Source organism: Rhinolophus sinicus, chromosome 18, assembly GCF_057876585.1.
Source record: "Rhinolophus sinicus isolate RSI-liver-muscle chromosome 18, RSI-T2T, whole genome shotgun sequence".
NCBI classification, from domain to species: domain Eukaryota; kingdom Metazoa; phylum Chordata; class Mammalia; order Chiroptera; family Rhinolophidae; genus Rhinolophus; species Rhinolophus sinicus.
In genome coordinates, this window is record NC_142518.1 from 6511087 (window position 1) to 6535197 (window position 24111).

General features: G+C 42.4%; 1 protein-coding gene across 1 annotated transcript in view; it reads right to left on the minus strand.

The window, feature by feature from the left end:
* ARHGAP6 (Rho GTPase activating protein 6) overlaps positions 1-23539 on the minus strand; it is a 462773-nt gene extending 439234 nt beyond the window's left edge. Inside the window, exon 1 of the mRNA XM_019746346.3 lies at positions 21448-23539. Coding sequence (XP_019601905.3) covers positions 21448-22026 — 579 coding nt within the window. The 5' untranslated portion in view covers positions 22027-23539. The remainder of the gene's footprint in view (positions 1-21447) is intronic.
* Between the last annotated feature and the right edge of the window lie 572 nt (positions 23540-24111).

A 24111-nucleotide genomic window follows, 5' to 3' on the forward strand; every position in this document is an offset into this window, starting at 1 on the left:
AGTGGAAGAAGCCAGAGACGAAATACTACATATTGTATAATTGCATTTACATAAAAAATCCAAAATAGACAAATTCAAGGAGATAGAAAGAGATGGCAGATTAGTGGTTGTCAGGAGCTGGGGGTGAGGAGGAATGAGGAGTGACTGCTTAATGGGTCCTGGATTTCTTCTTGGGGTGATGAAAATGCTTTAAAATGGATGGTTGCTCAACTCTGTGCCTAGAAAACATTGAATTCTACACTTCAAATGGGTGACCTGCACGGCGTGTGAATTAAACTCAAAGCTTTTTAAAAACAATTACAGGGAATAATGGCTAGAGCGGAAATCGGATTAATATTCGGTTCTCTTGTTGCACTTCCCTACTTTTGTTTCTGTGAAGAGCACAATTGAGAGTTTTGAGAAAGTACTGGGGAAGAAAAGAGGTTTTTGTAGCCAGTGTCCCACCCACAGGCCCACCATCTAGTTGTCCACCCAACAACAGTCACACAGAACAGTCCCCACAGCAGACTTCCTTCTCCTCATGACCCCAGTCTCCCAAATTTAGGCGCTAGCATGAAGATGTCTCCTCTTCCATGTTCTTTCCTCTTGGCAGGCAGCTATTATGAAAAATAAGTATAAAAACTCTGAAAGTTTGATTAAAAAGCATAGGTTTCCATCCAAAAATAGCATCTTTAGCGTTTTACACACATACACACACAATTCTACACAAGTTTTCCCCCCAGAGGGCTACGATTTAACAATTCTTGCTGTTTGGGGAAAAAATGTTAGCACCTTCCTCACAGACAGAAGGACCCACTCCCTCTTCTATGCTCACAACACACTTTAATTTTTTACAACTATTGTTTAACTTACACAAGTAATACATGCTTACTTCAGAAGAATTGAAAATACAAAAAAGCAAAACGAATATTGAAATTCATCCAGAGCTATTATAATTTAATATTTTGATGTATATTTCCTCCTGATTATCTTTTTATACACACTTCAAAATTCCAAGTCATTTATATATAAAATAGCTGTAGATTGATCAAGGAAGGGAATTGTCCCCCAGCAATGTGGCAGAAATTTCCATTAACAGACGGAGTCTATTCCACCCTCTTTTGAATCTGGACTGGCCTGTGACTTGACCAACAGAAGACAGCAGAAGTGATGGTGTGTAGTTTCCAGGTCACTCCTCAAGACAATTTGGAGCAGCTTCTCCCTCTCTTAGAACCACACCTCCACCATGAGTACAAGCCTGAGCTAGCCTGAAGCGATAATTGAAACCAAGACACAATATTACCCAAGTGAACAAAATCATTGAGAAAATCTATTTCTTCCATTTGTCTACAATTATTTTTGACAAACACGAATATCTGATTTAATCTACAAATTTGTACCATGAAGACCCATTATGAACATCTGTTTTAGAACCACTCAGTTTTAAAAGAAACATTCTGTTAGACTTACCTTCTAAAAGATACTTAATTAGTGAATATCATAGGAAACAATGACATCAACTTTTGTCAACCAAGAGAAAGACTTTATGTTCAAATCAAGTTCAAAGGTAACAAGATCAGTCTATTCAAAGAATGCAGTAGAAATAAGGCATATTTAGCTTCTCTTTGCAAAGTACCTCCCAAATCCATACTTAGTTCTCTAGAGATGTTAATGTAACTGCTGAGGATGCTTGCCAATGGTACTTTTTCCAATGGTATTTATTATAAAACAACCTTGGCAAGTGAAAGAAAACAGCACACACTGCTAATATTTTGGTAGAATTATGTGTTTATTCTAGCACAGTTAACAAGAGAGAAGTAAGCAGCGAATGAGCACATAGGAATGCTGCTGATATAAATGAATATTTACGCAAAGCCCAGCTCTTCCTCCCCCCTCTGATAGGGGAATGACAAAGAGCATTTTGATCTTAGATTTCTCCCAGCCTCACACACCAACAAATGCAGCACCCAAAGAAATGCTTGTTGATGGCCCAGGGTGGCAATAAAAGCAGACACAGCAGTACCTACGAGAGGGCTTCTCATGTGATGGAGAAGAAGGGTGGACAAATCCAAATTACTGAGCAAGAATACGGCTGAAGACCAATCAAGTTAATTGGTTGTTAGTGAGATCACCGTTATGAGGTGGCTTTCTTCAGCCCCTTAGCCACAGTCTATAACCTCAATATTGCACCTGCCCAACAAGCATATAACCATGCCTCCACGCAGACAGAAAAGGAAGCTAGGACTCATCGTGTGAAAAGTATCACCATTAAAAGACACATTATATTTTATTAATGTAGATAAACAGTGGCACTTGGCATTCAAATGATATCACATGTATTCTTCCTATTACTCCATTCTAATCAGGAGAAAACATCAGACAAACCCAAACTGAGGAATGTTCTACAAAGTAGAAAGGTCATGAAAGACACAGAAAGATTAATAGTAGGGAGACTAAGAAGCCGTGCTAACTAAACATAATGTGGATTCCTGGAACTGACAAAGAACATTAGTGGAAAAACTGGTGACTCCAAGTAAATTCTGTATTTCAGTTAAACGCACTTCATGTAAAGTTATCACTAAGATTACCTTGATAGATAACAAGAGACAAAGATGGACATTTCATAATGGTAAAGGGGACTATACAACAAGAAGACATAACAGTCATCAATATTTATGCCCCCAGTAAGGGAGCACCGAAATATACCAAGCAACTACTAACAGAACTAAAGGGAGAAATTGACCAAAACACAAGTATACTAGGGGACTTAAATACATCAGTGACAGCTATGGATAGATCATCCAAACAGAAAATACAACGAAATAGCAGCCCTAAATGACACATTAGATGCAATGGACATAATTGACATATATAGAGCACTTTATCCTAAAACATCAGACTATACATTCTTTTCTAGTGTACATGGAACATTCTCAAGGATAGACCATATATTGGGACATAAAATCAGCCTCAGCAAATTTAAGAGGATTGAAATTATACCAAGCATATTCTCTGATCACAAGTCTTTGAAATTGGATATCAACTGCAAAAAGAAAGCAGGAAAAAACACAAATACATGGAGATTAAACAACATACTTTTAAAGAATGACTGGCTCAAAGAAAAAATTAGAGGAGAGATCAAAAGATACATAGAGGAGCCGGCCCGGTGGCTCAGGCGGTTAGAGCTCCACGCTCCTAACTCCAAAGGCTGCCAGTTTGTTTCCCACATGGGCCAGTGGGCTCTCAACCACAAGGTTGCCAGTTCAACTCCTCGAGTCCCACAAGGGATGGTGGGCTGCACCCCATGCAACTCGAAACGGGAACTGGACCTGGAGCTGAGCTGCACCCTCCACAACTAAGACTGAAAGGACAACTTGAAACTGAACGGCACCCTCCACATTTAAGATTGAAAGGACAACTAGACTTGGAAAAAAATGCCTGGAAGTACACACTGTTCCCCAATGAAGTCCTGTTCCCCTCCCCCAATAAAATCTTAAAAAAAAAAAAAGAGCAATATTATAAAAATAAATAAATAAATAAATCTTTGAAAAAAAGATACATAGAAACAAATGACAATGAAAATACATCCTACCAAATTTTTTGGGATGCAGCGAAAGCAGTTTTAAGAGGGAAATTTATATCATTACAGGCCTATCTCAAGAAACAAGAAAAATCCCAAATAAATAACCTCATGTTACACCTTAAAGACCTAGAAAAAGAAGAACAAGTGAAACCCAGGTCAGCAGAAGAAAGGAAATAACAAAAATCAGAGCAGAACTAAATGAAATAGAAAACAAAAAGACAACAGAAAAATTAATGTGACAAAGAGCTGGTTCTTTGAAAAGATTAACAAAATTGACAAACCCTTGGCTAGACTCACTAAGATAAAAAGAGAGAAGACACTAACTAACTAAATAAGAAATGAAAAAGGGGAAGTTATCACGGACACCACAGAAATACAAAGGATCATCCAAGAATACTATGAAGGACGATATGCCACCAAATTCAATAACCTAGAAGAAATGGACAAGTTCTTAGAAACATATAGCCTTCCAAGGCTGAACCTTGGATAACTGGAAAATCTAAACAGAACGATCACCAGTAACGAAATTGAATCAGTCATCTAAAACCTTCCCAAAAGCAAAAGTCCGGGACCAAACGGCTTCATTAGTGAATTCTACCAAACCTTCAAAGAGGATCTAATACCAATCCTGCTCAAACTCTTCCAAAAAATTGAAGAAGAGACAGTACTCCCTAACTCATTTTATGAGGCCAACATTACCCTGATACCAAAACCTGGTAAGGACAACACAAAAAAAGAAAACTACAGACCAGTATCTCTGATGAATACAGACGCAAAAATCCTAAACAAAATTCTAGCAAATCAAATACAACAATGCATTAAAAAGATTATTCATCACGACCAAGTGGGGTTCATCCCCAGGGCACAAGGATGGTTCAACGTCCGCAAATCCATCAATGTGATACATCACATAAACAAAATAAAGGACAAAAATCATATGGTTATATCAATTGATGCAGAAAAAGCACTTGACAAGATACAACATCCATTTATGATTAAAACACTTAATAAAATAGGTATAGAAGGAAAATACCTTAACATAATAAAGGCCATACATGACAAGCCCTCAGCTAATCTCATAATTAATGGTGAAAAACTGAAGCCCTTTGCTCTATGTTCAGGAACACGACAGGGCTGTCCCCTATCACCTCTGCTTTTCAACATAGTGTTGGAAGTCCTTGCCAGAGCAATCAGGCAAGAGAAAGAAATAAAAGGCATCCAAATTGGGAATGAAGAAGTTAAATTATCACTCTTTGCAGATAACATGATGCTATATATAGAAAACCCTAAAGACTCCACCAAAAAGCTGTTAGAAACAATCAACAAATACAGTAAAGTTGCTGGCTACAAAATCAACGCACAAAAGTCCATTGCATTCCTATATACTAACAATGAAATCTCAGAAAAAGAATTACAAAAAAAAATTCCTTTTGCAATTGCAGCAAAAAAATAAAATACCTAGGAATAAACTTAACCAAGGATGTGAAGGACCTATATGCTGAAAACTATAAGACATTTTTGAAAGAAATTGAAGAAGACACAAAGAAATGGAAAGACACTCCGTGCTCATGGATTGGAAGAATCAACATAGTTAAAATGGCCATATTACCCAAAGCAATATACAGATTTAATGGAATCCCCATCAAAATCCCAATGGTATTTTTTAAAGAAATAGAACAAAAAATCATCAGATTTGTTTGGAACCACAAAAGACCCCGAATAGCCAAAGCAATCTTAAGAAAAAAGAACAATACTGGAGGTATCACACTCCCTGACTTTAGCTTGTACTACAGGGCTACAATAATCAAAACAGCATGGTATTGGCAGAAAAACAGACACATAGACCAATGGAATAGAACTGAGAACCCAGAAATAAAACCACATAAATATGGACAGATAATTTTTGACAAAGAAACTGAAAACATACAATGGAGGAACGACAGCCTCTTCAATAAATGGTGCTGGGAGAATTGGATAGCCACGTGCAAAAGAATGAAACTGGACTGCTATCTGTCAGTATGTGACAAAATTAATTCAAAACGGATCAAAGACTTAAGCATAAGACCTGACACAATAAAATGCATAGAAGAAAACATAGGTACTAAACTTATGGACTTTGGGTTCAAAGAGCATTTTATGAATTTGATTCCAAAGGCAATGGAAGTGAAAGCTAAAATAAATGAATGGGACTATATGAAACTTAAAAGCTTCTGCACAGCAAAAGAAACAATCGACAAAATAAAGAGGCAACCAACCGAATGGGAGAAGATTTTTACAAACAGTGCCTCCGATAAAGGGTTGATATCCAAAATATACAAGGAACTCATGAAACTCAACAACAAAAAAACAAACAACCCAATTGAAAAATGGGCAGAGGACCTGAAGGGACATTTCTCCAAAGAGTACATACAAATGGCAAATAGACATATGACAAAATGCTCAACATCACTAATCATCAGAGAAATGCAAATGAAAACTACAATGAGATATCACCTCACCCCAGTCAGAATGGCTATCATCAACAAGACAAATAGTAACACGTGTTGGAGAGGCTGTGGAGAAAAAGGAACCCTCATACACTGTTGGTGAGAATGCAGACTGGTGCAGCCATTATGGAAGGCAGTGTGGAGGTTCCTCAAAAAATTACGAATAGAATTACCATATGACCCAGCAATCCCTCTCCTGGGTATCTACCCAAAAAATCTGAAAACATTTATACATAAAGACACGTGTGCTCCAATGTTCATTGCAGCTTTGTTTACGGTGGCCAAGACATGGAAACCACCAAAATGTCCTTCGATAGATGAATGGATAAAGAAGTTGTGGTATATATACACAATGGAATACTATTCGGCGGTAAGAAAAGATGATATAGGAACATTTGTGACAACATGGATGGATCTTGAGAGTATAATGCTGAGCGAAATAAGTCAGACAGAGAAAGCAGAGAACCATATGATTTCACTGATATGTGGTATATAAACCAAAGACAACAAAAGAACAAGACAAACAAATGAGAAACAAAAACTCATAGACACAGACAATAGTTTAGTGGTTACCAGAGGGTAAGGGGGGAGGGGGGAGGGAGATGAGGGTAAAGGGGGATCAAATATATGGTGACAGAAGGAGAACTGACTCTGAGTGGTGAACACACAATGGGATTTATAGATGATGTAATACAGAATTGTACACCTGAAATCTATGTAATTTTACTAACAATTGTAACCCCAATAAATTAAGAAAAAGAGATTACCTTGGTAACAAATGTGTTACCAAGGTTTGTTTCTTAGTTTTCATAAAGTACCATGGTCATATAAGATACAGACATTAGGAGAAGCTAGGTACAGGGTATATGGGGACCCTCTGTATTATCTGTACTACTCTTCTGTAAATCTAAAATCATTGCAAAATACAAAATTAACAAGTTATTGTACATTTATTGGTTGTCCTGTTCTTTGGATCTCAGTGGCTGGTTGGGCATGAGATTAGCTCATATGCAAAAGAATTCCAGAATTCATGACCCACCCTAAAATCACATCACACACGTGGAACAGAAATGCCCAGCTGAGCCCTGATCTAACACCTGACCTACAGAATCAGGCCACTAAGCTTTTGGGGCCGGGGCTTGTTATACAGAACAGGTAACCGAAACATAGGTAGTCACCCTAAGAGGCATTCTATGCTTCCAGTGGTCCTGGTGGAACCTTGGCCATCCCTCTATCCACAGCTGCGACTTCCATGGCACAACCTTACAATGGCATTTCATTCTCCCTTATTCTTCACTCCTGCTTCCTGGGATCACCTCCCACATAAACCACACTCACCTAGGTCCTGCCTTTGGAGGAACTCAAACTAAGACACAGAGCTTTTGCCTCGCCTACATTTTTTCATGGAGTTTTAAAAGCTTATATTTTCATAAAACTCATTTACCCACATTGCTCTAATTATATACGGTAATGAACTAACCATTGATTTTTTTCTAAAGCAAAATGTTATTATGAAGTTAAAAGTTATGTGTATAAATATATAGACAAATTTCACTTATAGACTGTGATCTAAAACACTGCAAGAAATCTTTCCAAATAAAAGAAAGAAAATTAACCTTTCTGCATTGTAAAAATATTTCACAGAAACATTTAATTAATGACTTAGAGGGAATTTTTGTAGATATACTACTGTAATTTTCTTCTTGACCATTCAACTTTCTTATGCAATGAACTTTAAAAAAAAATAGCATTACTTTTTTAGAACGGTTTTAGATTCAAATAAATGTTTACAGAAGCTACATCTGCCATATCTGTATGTAAATTAGAAATGACACCTTATGAGGAGAGTCAAACATAGCAGGATTTGAAACACTGCCCATAAGAGGGATATTTCTAGATGAGGAAAGGCAAACAAGACAATCACGATCCACTGCCTCTTCCACATCTAGCTCCCCCAGTGAGAACCAAAACTCAGAATAATATTGCAAAGAGAAATTAACTATTTCACCTTTTTGTAAACTTGTAACTCTGAATAACTTATTTCAACTAAAGGAACCCCAAACAAGAACCTAAATATTGGATCATATCCATAACACTTTACCAATCTTTAACAGTGTGCTCTCAGTTATATGAGAAAAAGTAATCTATTTCCAATTTAATCAGAAATGAAGAGATTAAAATACTGCCATTACCACAGAACAACAATAGAGTTGCTGAGTTCATGACTCAGAACTCCTGAAGTCAGTCTGGGACTCGTGTCACACTTCTTGACCTTCAATTCTGCTTACCATCTCCAGCTTGTCTTTCACATTTATTTTCTTGGCATTTTGACAAACACATTCTAACAACGCCATTTTTTCACAAGGTATAAACATTAGAATCCAGATTCCACATGTGTCTTTGGGGGCTTACGGAAAGACCCAGAGCAACACTCTGTGATGTAATATGAAAACCGCACCTGTCTTTCAGCTCTCTTATAAATCATGAAAGGAAGAAATCTGACGCATTGGATGGGCGCTGAGAACCTGGAGACAGCGAGTTCTAATTTTGGATTTCTATAAGTAGTTTGCAAGATACCTTCAGGTCAATAGTTGCAAGTATTCTTTAATTCTAGTTTCATATGTTCACAATTCTTCTCCGCCAAAGAGAAAAAACTGACAAAACTTTGTGTTAACACTCAGGAAGAAAGCTAAGGCAACCGGTACTTCTTTACTGACAATGATAACACAATGTTGGTGATCGTATGACGAGAGTGGCAGAATTTGCTTGTAGCATGATGAAAGTACCCGGGAGGCTAGTTTTTAACACAATTCCAGTTAGGAATTCCATGTCCATGATCATCTAAAAATAGAACTGTGAAGGTCTCCATTTGGAGGGGCATAGACTGGGGGTGTTGTGGTCTGGATTTAAGTGTCACATGGCTGTCTGGACTAGACAGAAGATGTTTAAGGACTTTTCCCTCATAACATTCTGTTTTGTTCATAGAATGCTGAAGTCACTCTAGAAATGTTCATGGGAGTTACAGTTAGATTTTGAGCAAAAAGAAGCACCTGCAGACAGTATTGTCTCAATTTAGTGATGCTACCTTCTTAACTTAGAAAGATGTGAACAGAGGAGCCATGACAAACGGTCAGCTTCATGTCACATGATAGTAGCAACACAAGGAAGTGATAAGAACACGAGACTTGAAGTGGGAGAGCACGTTGCCATTTACCGGCTAGAGAATCAGGGCTGGACCGGGAACTATCCAGCTTCCAACATTCTAAGTAGCCTACAAACAAAACATGTCTGATGCAGTGAAGTTACTAGGACTAGTGTGCGGAACTGAAGGCCTGGGAGCATGTCTTGGGTTCCACTGAATCCACAACGTCTGGCCAATTCCTGTGTTCTAAGTCACCAGGCCAAAACACCTGCGGTGACAGCTTGCTGTTGCTCCAAAGCCTATCATGAAAAGTATACCTTATTAACAGCTGGCAAAAGAAATTTCCAATCGCCTTCTGCTGTTGTCTAACTCGGCTGGGTCTACTCCTTCACTTGTGGATCACCTAAGCCCTCTTCAACTGCCATGGTGGAAAGACCAAGGTTCCTGTCACACACAGGTGTGGAATAAATATATTTTATTACTAAAGTAATACTTTAATCCAAGTCCTACCATTGTTGCCTGCTAGCTGTGTGACCTGGGCAAGTCGTCCATTTTGTTTAGCCTTGCTCCCCTTAGCATCTTTTAGTACTTCCTATGTGCTGAGCACTTTCCAAGTACAGTCACACGCCACTTAACAATGGAAATACGTTCTGAGAAATGTGTTGTTAGGTGATTTTTGTCATTGTGCGAACATCATAGAGGCGCTTCCACAAACCTAGATGGTACAGTCTACTACACACCTAGGCAATGTGGTGTAGCCTTTTGCTCTTAGACTACAAATCTGTATAGCATGTTACTGAATATTGTAGGCAATTGTAACACAATGGTATTTGTGTATCTAGTACATCTAAACGTCACAACATTATGATGGCTACATCACTAGGTGATAGGAAGTTTTCAGCCCCATTATAATCTTATGGGACCAGCATTGTACACGTATACACGGTTCAGCTTGACAGAAACATTGCTATGTGGCGCATCACTGTAATTAAGTCGTGAGATCCTCACATAAAAATCTTTGAGGCAGACACTTTATCTCCATTTGACAGATGAGGAAACTGAGGAATACATATGCTTTGCAATTTCTTCAAGGTCATAGAGCAGAGCTGGGGTTTGAACCCAAGCAGAGTGGTTCAGAGTCCCGCTCGAACCCATTCACTTCATTTCCTCTCCAAATAAGTCTGGCTCCCTCTTAATTGGAGTATCAGTGTCCTCATCTACAAAATGAAAGTTGATACTATCACCCTGCAGAGATGTAATAACAAAAGACTGGTGAGCATTCTACAAATACTAATTGTTATTTCACTAATCATTGTTATCATTAACCATGAACTGAAATAAGTGAGCAAGAAATCAATCAGAAGTTCCAAGATGAGCAGAATGATACTTTGCTCAAATGCCAGAAAACCTAGTGGCCCATTCCAGGATTGCCCTGGACCACATTATGAGCTGTAGCCAGGTCTTGTTATACTAACCCCGAAACAATGCTGCTATTGTCTCCTAAGATTTCTCTTTCCCCGTCTCCATCCACATTTGGTTCTCAGAGTACGAGCTTGCCTGTTTCTCAACCCCTGAGAGGTGAAGTTATTGGCAGTGCAAGCTGATGATTTATCTGATGCTTATTCACACTGCAGCTCCTGGAAATGGTATTAGTTCACCTGTTTCCATGAGCTGTCCAGGTATACAGAAACAAAAACATGTTATTTTCCTTGATCCTTGCGCTACCCAACTCAATTCATTTCCAGTTTCTCCAAAGACATGGGTGTTCTAAGCTCAGCCTTCTCCTCCTGGGTCGCTCAGCACATCACTTAATGGGTGGGTTTCTCAAGTTGCTTTTAATTCTAATGGCTCCTGAAAATCTTTGGCCATTTAGCAGCTTTGTTATGATATGGCCAGGCAATGTCAAGACTGTAAGTAGTTTTTAAAGTCTTTGCCTATTCTGAAAAACAATTTTTTTAATAACTTCTTTGAGCTTGCTTCCAAAGAGTAATAAGCAGGACCAGAATTTCCATGGTAAGCAATCTCAGGGAATCTTGGGCTGGCTGCTGACTCCTCCATCAAATCTGCCAGAGCAGTTACAACCTCTCCTGTCACATGTTTAAAAACAGCATTTAATACACATTCGGCCTGGGCTTATTACAGAACTCTGCTCCTCGATATTTATGTGTATGTTTCGTTGAAAAGACGGTGGAGCAACAATATTGGTATATTTCCTAAAAGTCAAAAGCACAATTCCTTAGTTGATATTAAAATTCACGTACCATAAAATTCACCCTTTTAAAGTGTACACGTCAGCAATTTTTAGTATATTCACAGAGTTGTGCATCCATCACCTCTACCTAGTTCCAGAACCTTTTCATCACCCCTTAAGGAAACCTGTGCCCATTAGCAGTCATTCCCCATTACCACTCCCCCCAACCCCTGGCAGCCACTTGCCTGCTTTCTGTCTCTATGGATTTGCCCATTCTGGACATTTCTGAAAAATGGAATTATATAATATGTGGACCTTTGTAGCCGGCTTCTTTCACTGAACTTAATGTTTTCAAGGTTTATCCATGTTGTAGCATGTGTCAGTGCTTCATTCCTTTTTTATTGCTAAATAATCTTGCATTATACAGATAAACCACATTTTTCACCCATTCGTCTGTTGGTGGGCATTTGGTTGGCTCCACCATTTTGTCTATTATGAATCATGCTGCTATGAACCTTCATGTACAAGTTTTCATGTGGATATGTTTTCACTTCTCTTGGGTATATGCCTAGAGGTGGAATTGCTGGGTCATATGGTAACTGTATGTTTAACTTTTTGAGAAACTGCCAAACTGTTTTACATTTTACATTCTCACCAGCAGTTTATGCGAGTTTCAATTTCTCCTTGCCAACACTTCTCATTGTCTTTTTTTCTTATAGCCATCCTACTGGGTATGAAGTGGTATCTCATTGTGGGTTTGATTTGCATTTCCCAATAGCTAATGAAAACAACATTCTTTACCAGATAGCAAAATAATTAATTTCACTTCTTCACACATTACAGTCTACTTTTTTTGCCATGTGGCAACAGTTGCAATTACAGTCTCGCTGTCTTTATCATAAGCGACGGCTCAGAGAGGATGCAGTAAACTACAGAACAAGATGTCAAGCCCCAAAGGTGTGTCTCTGGGACTTGGAGAACAGTTGTCAGAACACAGATTCCCTTAGTCATTGACTGAATTCTGATATGAAACACACTTTCCCTTCTGAGGACACCAGACTACAAGAATCAGAATTCCACTGTGGAAAAATGAGCTCACATTTCTGCAAATCCTGAATGTGTCGTGACATGTACCATAGTCAAAGCTTATTTATTTGAAGGTGGCATCTGGTTGAACCATAAAGTAGAAATGGAACTTTATCAGATAAATATGGGACCAGGTAATCAAAAGCAGAGTAAGAAGGAAAGAAAAAAATCTCTACAGGGAACTTTTCCATTAAATCATAAAATCTGTATTATGAAGCTCAAGGCCCAGACAGATTTATTGTTTGCCATCTCCCCACTCACATACTCCATTCCAGTTGGATTTCTCTAAATTCTTGAAGCATATAGTACATAGTCCCCTCTTATCTGTGGGGGATACATTCCAAGACCCCCCCAGTGGACGCCAGAAACCACAGAGAGTACCGAGCCCTATATACACTGTTTTTCTATAATATTATACATACCTATGATAAAGTTTAATTTATACATTAGGCACAGTACAAGAATAATGACAATAATGAGTAATAAAATAGAACTATATAACAACATACTGTAATAAATCTTAGGTGAATCTGGCCTCTCTGTCTCTCAGCAAACTAGCATGAATTTCTTTTTTCTTCTTCACAACATCACAGATAGAAGATTCGTTCTTACCACAAATCTTAGCAACCTCAGCATATGATTTTTTCTTTCCTAATTAAGTGGAGAACATCCACCTTTTTATTTCAAAGAAGCACTTGCGGCTTCACTTTGGCCTATCCGAGTTGCCAGCATCACCACTCTTGTGCTTTGGAGCCATTATGAAGTAAAGAGGGTGACTTGAACAGAAGCACTGCAATACCTGGACAGTCATTCTGATAACAGAGACGGCCACTAAGTGACTAAGGGGGTTGGGGGGAGTGTCTACAGCGCAGAGACGCTGGGCACAGGGACGGTTCACGCCCCCGGAGTGACGAAGCAGGATTTCATCACAATACTCAGAATGGCATGCAATTTAAAACTCATGAATTGTTTATTTCGGGAATTTTTCATTTAATGTTTTTGGACTGCAGTTGACTACAGGTAACTGAAACTGTGGAAAGCAACACCACAGCTGAGGGGGTATTACTGTACTATGTTCCCTCTTAACTACAGGTCATCCCTTCTAGCTGGAGTGCTACGTCCCTTATTTTTGTTTGGCAAAAACCTCCTCATGCACTGGTTTCAGTTGAGGCATCCAGGACCTCCTTAGTCCTTGTACCAGTTTCCTATGGCCACTGAAACAAATTGCCACAAACGCCCTGACTTAAAACAACACACATATAGTCTCTTACAGTTCTAGACATCAGAAGTGTCACTGGGCTAGGCTCATAGTCAGTAGTACTGCATTCCTTCTGCACATTCTAGGGCAGAATCCATGTTCCTTGCGTTTTCCAGCTTCTAGAGGCTGTCCCATTCCTTGGCTGGTGACTCCTTCCTCCATTTTCAAAGCCAGCAGTGTAGCATTTTCAAAATCTACACCCCCTATCCCCCCACCTCTCTCTCTCTCCCTCTGCTTCTCTCTCCTTCCCTCCCTCTGTCCCTCCCTAATTCTGTCCTCATATCGCCTTCTCTGAACTCTGACCCTCCTGCCTCCCTCTTAGAAGGACCACTGTGATTACATGGCTTACCCAGATAATCCATGAGAATTTCACCATATTAAGACCCTTAACTTCATTACATGTGCCAAGTCCAGTTTGTCATGGAAGGGAGCATATCCACGGGCTCTGGGGATTAGGACATGGATGTCTCTGAGGGTCACTACTCTGTCTGCCAGAGACCTCCTGTCATTCTGAACACGTGCAGGTATTTATTTCTTTGACAGTATTGCTTTCATAAAACAGTAAGCATCTTGTGGGGCCATGCCTGATTGTTCACATATATCCCCGTGTCAAAGGCACAGCCGGCACTCAACAAATAGTTGATGACTGCCCAGCTGAGTGGCTAGTTTGGCTTTGCTGGACCAGAGTTCCTGGGGGAAGGGGAGGAGGTTGGCTGAGATTACACTGGAAAAGGCTTTGAATTGACGGGCTAAGCAGTTTGGATTCCATTCTGTACACCCTGAGCCCCAGCAAAGGTTTTTGCTCAGGGAGTGAACATGATTACAATTATGTGTTTGGAATGGATGGTCCACAAGCCAGATGGAGAGGGAGAAACTTAAGGCAGGGTGACCAAGCAGGAGGCCACAGCAAATGAGGACCCAAACTCAGCAGTGGCAATGAGAAGGAACAGCTGGAGAGAGATGTCAGGACTTGGATACATTCCACTTCAAATTATTTCTAGAATGGAGCAAATGAGAAGTAAACACGACAGGATTTGACAACTTATTGGAGAAGACAGGAGAAAGAAGAGGAAAACTGCAGACGTCTCCAGTCATGTCTGAGAAAACTAAGCAGGTGGGAAAATAGTGACACCAACCAGAAGGATACAGAAAACGAAATGTGCTTAGAGGAAGCGGTGCTGAGTGTCCTGCTTCAAACCTGTAGACTGTCACGACTCCAAGGGGCATTGGGAGCAGATGTTGCAGAAAATCGGAAATGGATGTCAGGAGCTCACACACGAGACCGCAGTCAGACACCAAGGTAGGAGAGTCCGGGAGAGGGCTGACGGCTGACGTCACAGACTGACTGAGATCATCTCGGGAGAATGATGGGAATGAAAAACGTAGAACCATAAGAATGAGTGGATAAAGTCCATCCCAGAGACAGAAGCGCAGGCAGAGCCCTTAGAGATGGAAAAGTGGGCAGTAAGGAGGAAACCAAGACTCCTCTGGTTATTAGGAGGGGGGGAGAGGTGACGGGACAGTGCTGACAGTTCTGCCCGGAAGTCCAGCCAGAGGACATCTAAAGAGTCTTGAAATGTGGGGACCTTTGAGAGAATTGTTTCAGTTAAGTAATGGGAATAATTGCTAAGGTTTAAGGTGTTCATGGTCACTTACCTTTTCCAGAAGTTTGGCAGATTATACTGAGAGTCATAAAAGATTTCAGGGTGATTGTGTCCTGGCTTGTTGTGTGAGCTTAACCCTTTCAGTCCCTCCCTTTAACTGTAAAATAAGGAGGCTTTAGCTAGATCTTACCCAAGATCCTTTCTAAATCTAAGATTTGTAATTTCTAACCCTCAAATCCAAAAATTCTGGTGAAAGCTCAACTCTAAGGCATGTGAGAAGACGTCATCTTCACATTATTCTCTGTTTAACTTAAAAATTACCTTAGAAACGAATTCTAGCAGAGATAATCCAAAAGAGAGGATATGAAAATTGAATAACTATTTTCGTAATTCATAATTCTTATGGCATTATGCAGATTTCAGACATAATTCCCTATAAAGTGCCCTTTGTGAATTTCCTCTTTGAAGCTGTCTTACTCTAATTACTTCCTCTTTGGTGACATGGGTGAGCCTCTATTTCTAATAGCAATATTCCTCTCTGCCCACGTTTTAAATTTTAATTTGTTTCCGTCATTATATATTTACCATTCAATTCTCCCCTACACATATATTTAAACACCCCCTATTTTTTTTCCTAGCCATGATACCTTTTGAAAAGGCTTTTTTTTTCCATTTCATAGGCTTGATTGACATATATCAAAAGAGAAGAAAATGACAAAGAGTAAGGACAGAAGCAGGAGAGAAAATGGTACTGGAAAACAAAACCTAGAATTCAGTTTCTTACATAAAGTAGCATATTCTACAGTTTTCTCAACCTCAGCACTATTGACAATTTGTAGGATAATTTGTTGAGAGGACCTGTCCTGTGCACTGTAAGATTATTAGCAGCATACCTGGCCTTTACCTACCAGATGCCAGTAGCATCCTCCCACCCCAGCTCTGGCAATCAAAAATGCCACCAGGTATTTCCAAACGTGCCAAGGGTGCCAACTTACCCCCGTTGAAAACCACTGGTCTATAGAGACCAACCTACCAGAAGTAGTTCAGTTGTGCAAGAAAACAATTTGCTAAAATGGAAAAGTAAGAAATACAAAAGTATTATGTTCATATGCCAAGTCCCATTTGTTTGTTGGATCCTCGGCATGGTTTCCCCATGTCCACCTCCTCTGAGTATCTATCCTCCCGCTTGTTTCCCTTTACTAACACATCTCCCCGCCCCCCACCCCAGCAGACACCAGAGTGATCTCTCTAAAACACACATATTATCATGTTACACCCTCATGCTTAAAAATCACCAATTTCCCCCATTCTGTACCACAGGGTTTCTCAGCTTCGGCACTCCTGACAGTAAGGACCAGATGACTCTTTGTTGTGAGGACTGTCCTGTATGTTACGTTGTAGAGTGTTTAGCAGCATCACTGAGGTCTAGCCACTAGATGCCAGTAGAACCTCCTGTGTAATAGGCAGAATAATGTCTCACCAAAGAGAGACACATCCTAATCTCTGGAACCTGTGCATATGTCAAATTACATGGCAAAGGAAAATTAAGGTTGCAGATGGAATTAAAGGTGGCTAAACAACTGACCTTAGAAAGGTGAGACAATCCCGGATTATCTAAGTGAGCCCAATGTTATCACAAGAGTCCTTAAGAGAATCTGAGGGAGAAATGAGGAAGAGGTCAAAGAGATGCTTTGAAGATGGAGGACATGGGCCACTGGCAAAGCCAAAGAAACAGATGCTAGAGCCTTAGAAGGAACAGACCCCTGCCTGCACCTTGATATTAGCCCAGTGAGACCCATTTCAGACGTCTGGCCTCCAGAACTGTTAAGATAATAAATCTGTATTGCTCCAAGCCACTAAATTTGGGGTAATTTGCTGCAGCAGCAATAGGAAACTAATACGTCCCCACCCCCAGTTGTGACAACCAAAACTGTCTTCAGCCATTTCTAAACATTCCCTGGGGCCAAAGTCACCTCCAGGCAGAGAACCACTGCTCTGCACAATGTAGGCTCCGAATTCCTGAGGTGTGCACAGTGGTCTTTTCACAATTAATGCTACCCAACCTGTTGGACTAGTACCCAACAGAGCGAGGGACAGCCTGTGCTGCAGGCACACCAAAATTCTAACTCCAAAAACACTCTACATTGCTCATCTCTCTGCAGATTTGATGCCAAGAAGTGTGTTGAAGGGTAGGCAATGTGCTTTGGCCCTACTGCCATGTTTATCCGTTCCCATATTTAGTTATTATCTTCCAAAGACGTGTCTAATCTGCCTTCTTAGGTTAGTACATGAAAAGGCAAGTGCTACATATATTAAACCTCAGATGTCCTAAACTCCTCCTCCAAACAAATCATTGCTCTTAAGCCCCTCGAAGTCCTCTTCGTTGGACTCTGGCATCACCAACACCTCTGTGCCTTTGCAGGTCCAGTCTTTTCTCTTTAATCAAGGAATCACTTCCTTTTTTCTTATACGTGGCAGTCATCCTTGAGATCAAGTTCAAGTGTTCTCTGCACAGTGAAGCCTTCCAAAGACTCCGCAGAGTGTGGTGACCATCACCCCACCACCCCACCTCTGCCCCATACAGTGCTGTGATCCGTCTGCACTGCACCTGTTGGCTGACTCACCTGTCCTCCTCATTGGACTCTGAGCTCTTTAAGGGCGAACACCATAATTGAGCCTCTGCTTTTCTGGTACCTAAAGAAATGCTTGTGTTCAAGAAGTGCTTCTGGCATGAATGAAGAAAAGAAACCATGGGTAGAAAAAAATCATTTTAAGTATGGGTTCTCGAAGCTGTGAAGCTCCAGATCAGCAATGAGCATAATCCCAGCTCTGACCCATGAGAACTAGGGGAACCCCAGGGCTGGAATGAGACCTTGCTCCCTTGTCTGTGATCAGAATGAGGGACACAGCTTGGCTGGTAAGAACACAAGTTAAGAAGCATATACCAATGGTGCCACCACGTGCCATTTACCCCGTGTCTTCTCCCTTTTTCTACTCAACAGATACTCTACCCAGAATCAGATTTGGTTAAAGCAATCCTGAAATACATAGTGAAGAAATGTTAATAGAGGTCTATCTGACTTTCTCTAACACCTCTAGGTTTTAGGCCATCGAATGGCCATTTGTGAGCTTCAAGTGAGCACAAGTGATAGAGCTGCAGGTATATATGAGAGTCTCAGGAGCAGGAGCGATGGTACAAATATTAAGTACAAAAATCAGAGTATCTGCTGACACAACTAAGCGGAATGGATGTGATCCATCACTGGCTGACCTGAATGAAGGTGAAATCTCAGGTTTGCCTATGGATTCAATGGAAGATAAACTGAAAAGTTGAACAAACCATAAGAGGCTCATGGAGTCTGCAAGCATGACTCCAGGGGATCCAATGGCTCTGGAACTAGACGAAGGCCCCAGGGAAACTTTATGCCAGCTGAAAGCACTTCTGTAGGCACTCGCTAGATAGCCAGCATAGGGTCCCACATTCAACTCACTGGTGCAGTAATCCTCAACTGGGGCAATTTTGACCCCTAGGGGACATTTGGCAGTGTCTGTAGACATTTTTCATTGGCTGAACACGTGGTGGGGACATGCTCTTGGCATCCAGTGAGTAGAGGCCCAGGATGCTGCTGAACATCCTAGAATGCATAGAACAGCTCCATCACAAAGAATCATTTGGCTACAACTGTCAATAAGGCAGAGGCTGAGAAACCTTGAGCCAGAGAAACCAGAAAAAGCACAAGACCAAATCTGTATGAACCAAACCTTCCCTCCAGGGCCCATAGTAACTTTGCAAGGTGCTCACTTGCTGCACTTTTGACATTATTAGGAAAGATTCTCTTTTAGGACAAAGGACCCAGCTTGCTTGCCAGTGAGAAGGACAAGCAGTGCTCAATACATGAATTTCCTTGGTTTTTGAAAGGGTTCCAGGGAGTTAAACCTTTGAAAGGTAATCCAGGCCATCAAATTCCAGACCCAGGGTTAACTTAGGATATCTGGGCCTCTACTAAACAAAAGCAGCCTTGGAGCTTCATGCCAGGATTCCATCCAACCACTCCATGTTTGCCTCAAGAATAAAGGGATGACATACATACACACACACATTGTATGAGAAAATTTTGTGTGTGTTTTTTTTGCTAGATGGCTATGCACTTAGTTTTCACCATTGCAAAGAGGTGAAAGTCACCATAGGTAAGCTTGCAGATTATAAGATTTTAATGGACAAGAAGATAATTTCTTTTTTTTTTTTTTTTTTTTTTTTTAATTAAATTTATTGGGGTGACAATTGTTAGTAAAATTACATAGATTTCAGGTGTACAATTCTGTATTACATCATCTATAAATCCCATTGTATGTTCATCACCCAGAGTCAGTTCTTCCATCACCATATATTCGATCCCCCTTACCCTCACCCCCCCCCAACCCCCCCACCCCCCTTGCCCTCTGGCAACCACTAAACTATTGTCCGTGTCTATGAGTTTCTGTTTCTCATTTGTTTGTCTTGTTCTTTTGTTGTTTTTAAGAAGATAATTTCTAACCAGCTATGATCACATACAGTAGAACGTCTTTTGGTCTTAACAGTGACAAATGGCATCTGTATACTATATTCTACGTATGGTTGCTAAGAACAACAGGGACGTTCTCAATGATGCAAGTGGGTTTACACACCAATGTCAGCAGCTATCTATTTCAAGAACTTGACTTGCTTTTGCGTTTCCCTCTCTTTTTCTCATCGCCTACAGATTAAGCTGATACAGAGTGGGAATCCAGCCCCTTCTACAGATCCAGAGAAACTCAACATTAGGATTTTTGACATTTAGATCTTTCTAAGGCTGTTCCCTGGGTTGGAGAAAATCTCTTGCTCTCTGACTTGACTTTGCTTTCCACTGCTTGTCTTCCTCAAGAAAGTATGCAGGACAGTCAGCATGTTTGTTAGCTTTTTTCAATCCATACTCCCCACCAACAGCAGCAGTTATTTTGACACAGTAACTAATGTTTTATTAATATATGATGCTAATATTTCTGATAACTTCTGCTGATTTTTCTAAGGCGATCTATTAAAAGCCAAAATCTCATAGTTATCTTATGTTAACAAAGTGAGGTATGATCTTAGATGCTATTTTCAACCTATTTTGCTTGGTTCTGTTTCCTTTATTTAGTCTAAATCTCCAGCGATTACATGGTATTTCATTTCATTTCTGTAATGCTAACTGTACTTTAAAATATTTAATTACAACTGATGGAATCTCCCTTCCCTCGTGGGAACAGATCCAAGGCAAATCTATAGAGTTTGTGGACTGAAAGAGATAGGACTTGATCATTTCTAAAACAACTATTATTTCTTCTCTGGAAGCATGCTGCTTTCTGAGTACCCATCAGTCACAGTTTCCCAGTAGCTCTGGTCTCCATTCTTCTTAACCAGACAGCAAACGTTTTAAAGGTACCAAATAGTTTCCTCTGAGTTCCCTATTTATTAATAATTCTTAATTCACATATATTTTACTAACTACTAGTTGTCCTTAGAATTTGGGCATATGTCTATGATTTTTCACAGCCTGAACAAGAGATTGCTTTGCCTGTATTAGACTAGTACTCTGTAGCACAGATTTCCGAAATTAGAGCTGTAGGGAGAAGAAAATATCAAAACTAGAGAATTCTAGTAGTTACTCCCCCACCACCACCCAAACACACAGACCTACACACGCATCCTGTCAACAACCCTCTCCAGAATGATGTTGCTGAATTCTGTGTAGAACCAGATGACAGACATGTTTCAAAATATATTTCATCCAATCCTTAGAAACAGCTTAGAAATAGATCATTTGAGTTCCTAACAATATCAACTCTGGGTAAAGGGATAAAACGACCCTTTGAAATGGCCTGCAGCGCTAAGAGGAAAGCAAAACACCGTTTCTTCCTCCCAAGAGGAGCCAAGAAGTCCTGACAAGACACAGGCGGACGGCCACTAGGGACAGCCTATTTCCAGGCACCATTCACCAGCCAAAGAGGAACAGCCGCAACATGGAAACCCCTCAGTGGGTCCCCGGCTCTGTAAATGGAATTAAAGAACTGCCCAGGTGAACATCCTTGGGCCATGGGGACACGCGGCATCAGAGCCTACCTCGGATTTCCACACGACGTAGGGGTGGCCGTGGCTGTTGGGTGGAGACTGGAACTTTCTCTGCTGGAGCCACCTCCTGGGAGAAGTGAAGATGCCATTGGAGCCTCCCCCGGAGGAACAGAGGATGGCGCTGCGGCCACTGCTCGGTGCGGCCAGGACCGAAGGCAGGTCCCAGGCCGTGCTCTTCTTGAAGCCACTGCGACCCGGGGGGAGCTCATAGTCAAAGTGGAAGTTGCCAGAAGGTGACTTCTCCTGCGGAGTGCTGGGCGTGGAGAAGGACGAGCAGAAGGCTCTAGGAGGCGGGAGGCGGTTGGCCCAGGGGTGTTGGCCCCGAGGAGAAGACGCCGAACGGGGGCCGGGACCCTCGGCCGGGGGCAGTGGGGAGCAGAGATGGCTCCCGGTGGCCCCCCGAGAAACTCCCTCCGCACCCGCCTCGCCTCCGCAGCCGCCGATCAGGGCTGGGTCCAGGCTGCGGGTCTGGCGTAGCTTCCTCTTGGAGAAGCCCTTGGCTGAGGCCGCGCTGCCCGAGGCCGGGGAGGAGCAGGAGAAGACACTGTGAAGCAGGCTTTGAGCAGACATCTCAACGGGCTATGCCCGAGGGCCACCCTCTGCCCGCTGGCAGAATGCTGGCGTGGAAAGGAAGGGGGCTTAGGCGAGGCTGCCAGGCGGGGCCGGCCCGAGCCTCACCGAGGGCGAGGGCGGTGGAGGGCAGCGCTGGGCTCACGCACCACTAGCGCACTCCAAGTGCCCCGGCGGGGACAGAAGCAGGAGATCCATCACCAGCCTTCTAGGAAAAGGTCCTGCGGCCGCTAGAACCTTCCCCCAGAGCCGAAGTTGCGAAGGGGGTGAGGAAGAGGAGGAGGAAGGTCAGGCGCTCGCTGGGTTCCCAGCTCCAACACGCTAGCGCCACTCCCCCTTCCCAGCCGAGGCAGGAGACTCCTTGCTCCCGCTCACTGGCTCTGGACAGCTTCGAAGTCTCTAGCAAGCCCCTCCTCACGCCCGGAGGACAGTCGCGAGGGCTGGGGAGGAGGCCTCCTGGGCGTGCGCCCAGGGCGCGTCTGTCCTGCTCCCCGCAGTGAAGGGGACTTCCTCCCGGAGCGGGGCTGCGTCCCGGGGGGCAACGTCGTGGTGTCCCGGCCCGTGTAGCTGCGCCGTCTGGCCTCCACTTGGCTGCTGCGCCCAATCCTCCAATTGGCTAGGCGCAAGGGTATCTCCAAGCTCAAGGTTCCCGCGGGCTGCCAGTCTTGCCACAGAGTGGGGACACGGAGTGCGCTACGCCCAGGGCCTCCCAAAGGCTGAGTGGCTAGGGTGGGACAGAATTCCTGGCCACGCTCAGGGAGCTAAGGAGAGAGCCCCAAGGTGGGTGCCCACACTCCACCCGAGAGGGACTCTTGATATTCGCAGCCCAGCTTTGGGCCCAGGGCAGGCACCGAGATGTCCCCCCACATTCACTCTAGAGGCAGCGGGAAGGGGGCAGCCAGGACCGGTAGGGCGAGAGGGAAGCCTGGTCTGGAGCTGGGGCGGAGCCAGGAGCAGGAGAAAGCCGAACGTGGAAGAGTTTTCCAGGCGCCCAACCTGGGAGCCGCTCCTGATACCGGGTCTCAGGGGGAGAAAGCAGTGAGGACGGAAGTGCGGACCTTCTCCCGGGTCTCCCCTCCCCCAGATCGAGGGGGGGGCGCCAGCTCCACTCACGTTTCTGGAAAGGAAAGGAAGTGTCAGATTGCACCCCACCCACTGGTGTCAGATGGGCAGCCCAGGATGGTTGCTCTGAAGTTGGAGTTAAATCTCCTGCCTTCCCCCCCACACCCCTGCTGGTTTTGTTTTTTTTAAAGGAAGGACAGAGATTCCGTTCAAATGGGCTGGAGATGGGGACCTACTAAGAAAAGTAAGGATCCTGCGTAAATGTACTAGAGGAGGAAGGGTGACTGAGGCCGGGCAGGGGGCAGGCGCCGGGCTGAGGAGATTGGCGCTCACAAAGCAATGGGTCTCCCGTTTGGCTCCCGGACGCCTCTGGGCGCAGCGCGCCACGGCCACATTCCTAGGAGGCTGGAAAATGCTGGCAATCTCAATGTCCCCTGCTAGAAAGGAGTCTGGAAGCAGCTTCTCCCGCTACTGTCCGACCCCTGGAATCTATAAAGCACAGAGCCTCGCCCGCCTTTCGGAAGGCTTTTTGACATAACATTTATGTTTTGCAATGCATCTTACAACGGTCTCAGCAGGGAAGCAGAGAGAATGTTGGAAATGCCAGCGTACTTTCTTTAACTGTGTTCCCGTGTCCCCTTTCGCCACTTCGGGGCGAAGAGAATTTTGTACAAATGTAAAGGTGGCTTTCCTTTACCATTTCTTTTATTAAAGAAAAAGAAAAAAAAACTTAGAATGGGCTTATAAATACAGGTGTTTGACACAAACATTTGCTTTGTTGTGTATATACCAGAATTTGTCCAACTTTGATTTTGGAAGAGTTCTTTGATTCCCTATAAGATTTCAGGAGGAAATTAATTTATTTGCCTTTTTTAAAAACATTTGATGTTCCTAGATATTTGACTCTAGAAGGCCCGTGGTGAAATCTACTTAACGGAACAATTTGATGGCTCCACAAAGGGCTTTGTTCGGATCCCAGGATCTCCGCTGCACACGGTTTTGAAAATCCAGCGGGAAAGACTG